Here is a 9,166-nt window from a genome sequence, read left to right on the forward strand (position 1 = left end):
AAAAGCCACCACCACCACCACCAACAACAACAAAAAAAAGCAAAAGGGCAGCTGGGTTAGTTTTGTTAAGCTTCCAGAAATATTCGCTGTGGCGATGTTCCTGTGAAACAGGCTCATTTTCTTGGGTCTGCCTACACTTTGCAAATCACCTGCATGTTCCATGCTTGAAAGTAGGAACGTTCAGAAAACACGCCACACGGGGAAAATTGAAGGTTAGTACGGGGGTGGGGGGAAGGTCAGTTTAGAATTACAGCTAAGTTCAAATGTTGACTTTCTGGAAATTCGTATTAGTCGTTTGAAAGCACAAAAGAACAGAAGGAGACTTTGACGAGGAAGTTCAACCATGCATTCCGGTAAGTTCGATTTCTGCTCACGGAACAGGTGAGCAGCCGAGTTGGAGCAGCCGCTGCAACTCTTGTGTGTCCTGAGGACACGGTGGGTCCCAGCTGAGCCACGAGACGCATCTCAGTGGGGGCTTCGTGTGTTAGGCTTCTTGCTTACGTCACTAAGCAACTAAATTGGTTATTAGCACTTTTCTGCCCTATTGTAAAACATGCAGAAGAGTCAATCTATCTGTTTGTTTTCTCACTGCAGCTATGGAGAGAAGTGAACTTCGCTGCTAAATCCTAGTAATGATCACTGTGTGCCCTTATGTGAGTAATACTGTAAAATGGGAGCAAAGCCAGAAGAACCTCAGAGGGGAGAGGCCGCTCTGGCCCTAGGGGTGGTGCAGGGCAGAGGGCGAGGACACAGAGAACAAGACTCAATTCCATTTTACAGGACAGGAGCCCCTGTCACTTTACAGCTTTTTGGCACAGTCGGGGCAATACACTTGCTCCTCATGGAAAACAAAGCGCTTGTTGGCCAGATTCGTGGAGCATTTTTTGCAGTGGAAGCAGTAGTCGTGCCAGGATTGTCCTTCATAGGCCACCACACTGGAGCCTTTACCAAACCCAGTGATGGGGTTCTTGCATCCAGCACACTTCTTGGCCACAAAGTTCTTGTAGCAATCCACGCAGTAATACTGGTCCTCCACAGCGGTGAAACGCTGCCCAGCCAGCTTCTTAGAGCAGGTAACACACACAAAGCACTCGGCGTGCCAGGGCTGATCCTGGTAAGTGATTCCTCCAGATGTGATGGCCTTGTTGCACTTCACGCAGTGCTTGGCAAATTTGGTCTCATGGCAAGCCACGCAGTAGAAGTCCTCCCCTTTAGGGAAGAAGCTTCCAGTCCCGATGACTTGCTTGCAGTTGCTGCAGGTGAAGCAATCTTTGTGCCACAGGGTCTTCTTGTACTCCACATTTTGATCTCCTGCCACGATGGGCTTGAAGCACCCCTTGCACTTGGGTGAGTCCTCCCAGGTGGTGCACTTGTTGCACAGGATCTTGTTGTCCTTGGCCACAAAGGTCTCGTTGGCCAAGGGGTGAAGGCACTGGGAGCAGTGGAAGCACGTGTCATGCCAGTAGCGGTCCTTATACTGCACCTCCTTGGAGTCTGCCCCAATGGGCTTCCGGCACTCCACGCAGGTGTTGGCGCAGAACTTGTCAAAGCATTTCAGGCAGCAGTGGTGGCCGTCCTTCTGCACATACTTCTGACCCTGGAGGGAGTCCCTACAGTAGTGGCAGTCGAACTTTTCAGTCATGGTGCCCACCTTGTAGCTGGAGGGACCTCACACTGGATGTGTGGAGACTGGGATGTAGTCAGCAAGGGCTTGACACAGTGGACAAGTTCCAATGTGCTGCCTGGTGATGCTCGCCCCCGCAGCTGTCTCAGCTGCCTGCACCGAGGCCGAGGCGCGGCGGCTGCGGACAAGTTTCAAGCATATTTAGATGACTGCTTTGAGCCAGATTTAAGGAAATTCCCTAAAGTAATATTTTCAAAATTGTTTAATATATATTTTCATTAAATATATATGTGTATATATATGTGGAGAGTATGTATATGCATACATACATACATACAGTTAAGGTTATTGACATTTAGGCAATTGTCACTAAACTTCAAATTTTTTTTATGATTTGATGAATCTCTGTGTATTAATATAGATGTATATGCATACACATAGATATATACATGTACTCTACAAATCTGGGGAAAATCTTTCAAAAATATAACTTTTAAAACAGGGGACGTGTTCCACGTTGTATGCCAAAGAACAGTGATCCAGATTCTCATTTCATATTGGAAGATATGAATAAGAACCACACTCAGTTCTGGATAATTAATTTGTTTATATATCTAATTAATGAAAATATATTTATTCTGCCCCATTTTAATGGCACCTCTATGTTCCAAGTAGCTGAAGGTATTTATTCAATATTTATGCCAAAAGACCTTGGAAGACAATTAATGTGAGCAAATATTTCTTTTTTGGTCAAAAGTAAGACATATAATCAAATATTACAATTTAGGGATAGAGAGTTCACAATTTTAGCACAAATATTGAAAGGCTGATAACTTTTCAACTTGTTTCATTTAAACAATAATCTAAATCAATAATATGTTAAACAAACATTAAGATGAATATTTCTTTTTAAACTACTCCATTTAATTTGGTAGTAATATTGAAATAAATATAAAAATGAAGTAAAACTAGTAAGCATAACAAATCAACTTGACCTAAACTTATCACATGTAATTATATGGTATGAGCAAAAGAGACTACTTTAAAAGAGTATAAAATGCTATATAAGCCACAATAGTAATAATTTAGAAAGAACAGATACCTAGGAAATAAGCACTCCTAAATTTTGAAAACAAAATTAAATGCATAATAAATTCCAGGAAGTTTTGAAATGATGACAGCCATTATTTTGAAATGTCCAGTTTTAGAAGTTGATTTGTAAGTGAATTTGAGATGATCATTGACTTTTATGCAGTTATAAGAAATACAGAGGGTTTTCTCATACCTTTTACCCAATGATAACATTTTCAAAACCCTAGAATATCATCACTAGGATTTAGACATTGATGCAGTGAAGACTCCAAATGGTTCTGCCAGGATCCCTAGTGGTATCCCTTTGCAGCTCCCCCCCCCCTCCCATCCTTAGCACTCAACTAATCTGTTCTCGATTTCTAGGGTTTTGTTAATTCAAGAATGTTATATGTATGGAATGATATACTATACAACCTTTTCAGATCAACTTTTCAGCATACTTTCTCATAGGCTGATCCAAGTTGAGTGTATCAATATAGTTGGCTCATGTTTTATTGCTGAATAGTATTCTAGGGTGGATGAACCATACCTGGTTGAATCATTCGCCAATGAAGGACATCTGGACGGTGTCCAGTTTGGCGTTATTAAGAAAAAAACATTTCATTTGTATACTGGTGAACATTTATATACAGGTCTTCATTTCTCTTGGATAAATGCCCAAGAGTAGAATTTCTGGGTCACATGGCAATTGCTTGTTAAAATTTATAAGAAACTGTCAAATTATGGTCTCTTGTAGAATTTTTAGGATTTCCTATGCACACAGACATCTACTCCCCAAAATTTACTTTTTAATTCCATCCAATATGCTTTTTGTTCTTGTATTATGGCACTTCCTTGGATCTCTAGTAAAATGCTATGTGAGAAAGTGGTGAAAAAGGACATCCTTGAAGTGTTCCTAGTATTAGCAAAAAAGCTATTAATGTTAAAAGATGATTATCAGCTGTAGATTCTTCATAAATGTCCATTATAAAGTGGAGAAAGCTTTTCTTTTTTCCAATCCTGAGGTTTCCTCTAATGGCTTTTCTGCATCAATTTAAATGATTATATGATCTTATACTCTTAATCTGTTAATGTGGCAAATTACATTAATTATCATATCATAAAACAATCATGCATTTCTGGGACAAATCTAACTTGACCATGGAGAATTATCCTTTCAAATATTGTTGAATTTCATTCCCTAATGTTCTGCTAAGGATTTCTATGTGTGTTTACATGAGAGACATTCTGTAACTTTTTTTTTTTTTAAGATTTTACTTATTTATTCATGAGAGACAGAGAGAGACAGAGAGAGAGAGAGAGAGAGAGAGAGAGAGTAGGCTCCATGCAGGAAGATTCCATCCTGGGACTCTAGGATCATGCCCTCGGCAGAAGGCAGGCGCTAAACCGCTGAGCCACCCAGGGATCCCCTATTCTATAATTTTTTAGTTGTGTGTATGTACGTGTTTCCTGGTACTCATTGTAGGCTCATAGCTTGAGTGGACAGGTTGTTCAATTCTCTTGCTTCATCCTTAGTCTTAGGCAGGACTTGTATACCTAAACCTCAGAAGTGAGGCCTTCTTAGAAGTCCTGACCCCACCAGGTTGTTAGTAAACCTTTTCCTACTACTCAGTGCATAGCCTAGACCATGGATTCTCTGCCTATTACTCAGCGGCAGAGGTCTTCTGCCTCAAGTCAATGCAGAGTCCTAGGGGTGAATAAGTTTCTTGTCCCTCTTCTAGTAGCAGATAGTTTTTGTCTTTATCAGAGCAGAGTCTGGTATACAGACATGCTATTTGTCTCTCTGTGACAGTCAACCACTACCATAAACTTGTGCAGAGTTCAGTATGCAGAGAGTTTCCTCTAAGTTCTGCTACTTTCACCTGGGAAATCCCTGCATGTCTCCACCATAGAGTCTCTTTTCTCTTAAGCCTCTTGCCCTACCACTGGTGTTCCTTGTGAACCATGGTGGATGACTATAAACATGAGATGTAAGGTGGTGGCTGACTTCTTTTGGGGATATTCCTGGGATTCTAAACTCTCAGGCTAGCCCACACCTTTAAGAATTTAAATTTTTCGGGATCCCTGGGTGGCTCCGTGGTTTGGCGCCTGCCTTTGGCCCAGGACGTAATCCTGGAGTCCCAGGATCCAGTCTCGCATCGGGCTCCCGGCATGGAGCCTGCTTCTCCCTCTGCCCTCTGTCTCTGCCTCTCTCTTTCTCTCTCTCTATGTCTATCATGAATAAATAAATAAATAAATCCTTAAAAAAAAAGAATTTAAATTTTTCAGTTGCTTCATGTCCTGCTTCTATGGTAGGCACTTCTTCTCCCTACAGATCTGCCTAAAGCAAGCCAATTCATTTATTTTGTCTCTCCACCTTACCTCTCTGAACTGCCACCCACTCTTTGGATCTCATTTCACTAGGTGGTCTTGCAACCTTAGTCATGCGATATATTTAAAAAAAAAAGATTTTGAGGGCTACTTTATTTTTCTTTTTGCTGTTAAAAATGATATAATGTTTTCCTGTTGCTTTCTACATAATAGGAGGTTGAAGACTAAGCAAAGCAAGCATGCTATAATTTTTATTATAAGGATTTCCAGACATAATGATTGGTATTTACAAAGGAAATATGATTAACCATTTCCACAGAATAGTAAAACATTCTTTTTAAAAAGTTAAATATATAAGTATGTATATGAATATATATATATACATATGTATTGATTTTTAATATTTTCAGCTCGTTGGACAAGGTAGGCCCCTTCATGGTCACTAGCTTTCATGTATTAAATTTAGTGTCAATTCCATAATGTCCATAACTTTATGCTTACTGCAGTAAGAAATAGACCACTGAGGAAAGTGAAAGCTCACAAAAATAAGGTCAGCAAAATATCATCCCACTGTCCCGCAGAAATATGTCTTGTGGCTAAGGAGCTCTACTATCTGTGCAATATGGGGTCATGTTCACAAGGGGATATGTTCTCCCTTCAATTTTACTTCTTTTATAGGAAATGATGAGAAAGCATCAATTCAGTGAAAGAAAACCCAGGCAGCTTGGTTCCAAGCAAGTCTCAGTTGGGTACCTCATGTGAATTTACTAATCACAAACAAATTTCTGATAATTAACATTAACAACATTTTTTTTTCTTCCAATACTACCAATTCTTCCCTCTGAATAATGATGCCCAGTCTATAATAAGCATTGTATCCTACATAAAATAAGCTGCTAAAAAACATATGCACACAGGATTGTAGGGGTAGCCCATGAACTAATCTTACTTGAAAGATAGTAGTACATGCACAGAAGCACCTATATCTGGAAGGAAAATAGGTCAGAGACTCATTTAGATATTATGTAAACATGAGAAATTTCAGGAACACCATTAAACTTAATAAGATAATTATCTATACCAGAAAACTATAAATGAGATCTTCATGTAAAAGAACTCTGTAAATTGCAACAAGATAACCCTAGTTGTTATTTAGATGCTTAAATAGAATTGTTTGAGAGAATTTCTTACATTTTATTCTGTACCTCTGCTTTATTTCACCATTACGATGATTTTATAGTGAACATGCCTGCTTGTAAAGTAATTTTAGCAAATGTTTAAAAGTATCTTCCGGCTGAGTGTATTACGTTTTATATAAGCTGTGTTTTCGATGTTCTGCTTTATTGCGACTATGTCCATGGACCCTATAGTGTTTATGTAAGCTGCAGGCTACTGCCATCATCTTTAGAACATCTAACCAACTGCTTTTATGTCTTTAAGATACTCTAACAACTAAAATAACATTGGCAATAAGCACATCAGGAAATAAAGATACATTTCAGGAATGGACTTCCCTAAAATTCTGCCTCTCTGATGGTTGAATAGGCCCATAAGTGCTTTTGTAGCTTTTGCAGATAATCAAGAATGTTCTGTTCAGATTTTTTACTCTCAGAAAGAGTTTATTTTCACTTAAGAAAGAGAATATGTTCTGATAAAACCATATGTGTGATGGTTTCACTGTATCAATTTTTATGGCAGTATGGACTTCTTTGATTCTTTTTGGAAGTAGGGGGAAATGCCTGGTTAATTTGAACAGCGCCTAATTAAGCTAACACGTTGGAGTAGTTTTATCTAGATTCTCCCTTAGAAATTCACACAGAACTAAAGTGATATGCAAGTTCTATATATTTCTTTCCCTTTTCCCCAAAAACTTTCAAAATCAATAGTATCATGCAATTATAAAATTTAAAATAATTAAAAATGCTCTGATTTATAAAATGAAAAGTTTTAGAATTTTAAACTGGGTGTACACAATAGAATTATGGCAGGAATCTGGTATCTAATTAAAATTTAGAAGGCTGGAATAGGAGGACATTGAAATTTCTTTTTTTAGTTTCTAATCCTTAGCACATTCTGTGCATTTTCCTTGTATTTATGTTAATTTGATTTTGTAATTTGGATAGAATTAGATAGTGAGGATTAGAATTCTCTATCTTTCCATTATATCCCAGATGCAAACTGTAACAACTTACTCTTTCATGTGATGGGCACTAACAAGGACAATGAAATAAATTAATTCACCTAAGAAAAGAATGGTATTATGCTGTTCACAATTATATAGCAGTCTTTGGCTAAAGTGCTTATACTTATACATTTTAAAATGTAATATTCTTGTTTTACAATCCTGTTATAGCTATCAATATGATTTCTATTATTTTGGGGGCCCAGAGGTGGAGTAATATATATTAAATTAAAAAATTGCTGAATATAAGTCTTGACTTATCATTAATAACAATAATCAGTGTTTTTAACATAACTGTTACATAATAGAATATAATTCTTATTAAAGAATTTCAATAAAATTGTTTAATAATAAAGGTATATTAGGTCAAAATACAGAAAATTACTTCTATTAGGAACTGAGATATGGTTAAAATATCTTCTAGAATTATATTTTTTTTATTTAGCTTTGCATACATGGTGGTTTCTCAAGATATTTAATGATGACACACAAAAACGAGGTTTTCTAAACACTTATTGTATGCTTAAATGCATACATGGTGGTTTCTCAAGGATATTTTATGATGACACACAGAAACCGAGGTTTTCTAAACACGTTCTAAACACTTATGTATGCTTAAAAGATAATTTTTATAACTTTCAAATTAGATGGACAAAAGCATAGCCCGGGTATAATTTAAGGAAAGAAAATAATGGAATGAGGGGCACTTGGGTAGTTCAGTTAGTTAAGCAAACAGCCCTTGATTTCAGTTCTGGTCATAATCTCATGGGTTGTAAGATCAAGCCCCACTTGGGTCTCCATAGTCAGCAGGGAGTGTGGTTGAGATTCTCTCTCTCTCTTCCTCTGCTTCTCTTCCCACTCACATGCTTGTCCATGCTTTCTCTCTCTCTTCCTCCCTCTCTCTCCCTCTCAAATAAATCTTTTTTTTTTAAAGAAAATGATGAAATGAGCAAAATAGGGGGAAGACATTTAGTTTTTGACTTAAACTTGGTAATAGAAGAAGGTGTAAATATTTGAAAATGACACTATTTCCTTTATTCTTACAAATATTATTACATATTTGGAACTGCACTGGTTCAAATTTAATTGAATTTTTCTTCCAATATCAATTTTCCATAATCATTTAAAAGTGAAACACTGTGGAATCAGGTCATGTAAATGGTTAATTCCTTAAAGAAATATATATTGAAAACTTGGTCTTTATCACACACTGTAGTAGGCATTTGAAATGTAGCTATCGGGATCCCTGGGTGGCGCAGCGGTTTGGCGCCTGCCTTTGGCCCAGGGCGCGATCCTGGAGACCCGGGATCGAATCCCACATCAGGCTCCCGGTGCATGGAGCCTGCTTCTCCCTCTGCCTGTGTCTCTGCCTCTCTCTCTCTCTCTGTGACTATCATAAATAAATAAAAAATTTAAAAAAAAATGAAATGTAGCTATGGTTCAAGTCTAGGAATCCAAAAAGTTCAGAGTCTAGAAATAATAATGCACCAACAATATAAGCTAATATTTTTAAATACTAGTAAATATATATGTACATTACATAAATTATCATAGTTACTGTCAAAGTAATCCTGAAGATACCATCAATATATCCACTTTATAGTCAAGAATCATTCATTGTTAGACACCTGCAGAGCAGGATTGTATAATTAAAGGGAGTTTAGTCTCTTTAAAATATCTCCCTATAGAATCAGGATAATTTACAGACTAGCCTAGTGTTCTGAGCTATGATTTTTGTGTATATTCTTTTTTTCTTCCTCAAGCTTTTATTTAAATTCCAGTTAGTTAACATATAGTGTAATATTAGTTTCAGGTGTAGAACTTAGTATTCATCACTTACATACAACACCCAGTACACATAGATTTTTGTTTAGATTCTTAATTGAACTTCTTTAGTTAATCTCAATGACTGCTATTTTCCTATTTGAAAATGTGGAGTCATGTTGTCCAAATCTCAA

The 9,166-nt window shown here is 37.3% G+C and overlaps 1 protein-coding gene across 1 annotated transcript; it reads right to left on the reverse strand.

Annotated features, from left to right (window-relative positions):
• Positions 1-621: 621 nt before the first annotated feature.
• Positions 622-1,752, reverse strand: LOC121479243 (four and a half LIM domains protein 1-like). Its single transcript, XM_041734711.1, has one exon. It carries the CDS (start codon positions 1,640-1,642, stop codon positions 800-802), a length of 843 nt encoding a protein of 280 aa, XP_041590645.1. The 5' UTR covers positions 1,643-1,752; the 3' UTR covers positions 622-799.
• Between the last annotated feature and the right edge of the window lie 7,414 nt (positions 1,753-9,166).

The sequence above is a fragment of the Vulpes lagopus genome, chromosome 20 (genome assembly GCF_018345385.1).
Source record: "Vulpes lagopus strain Blue_001 chromosome 20, ASM1834538v1, whole genome shotgun sequence".
NCBI lineage: Eukaryota > Metazoa > Chordata > Mammalia > Carnivora > Canidae > Vulpes > Vulpes lagopus.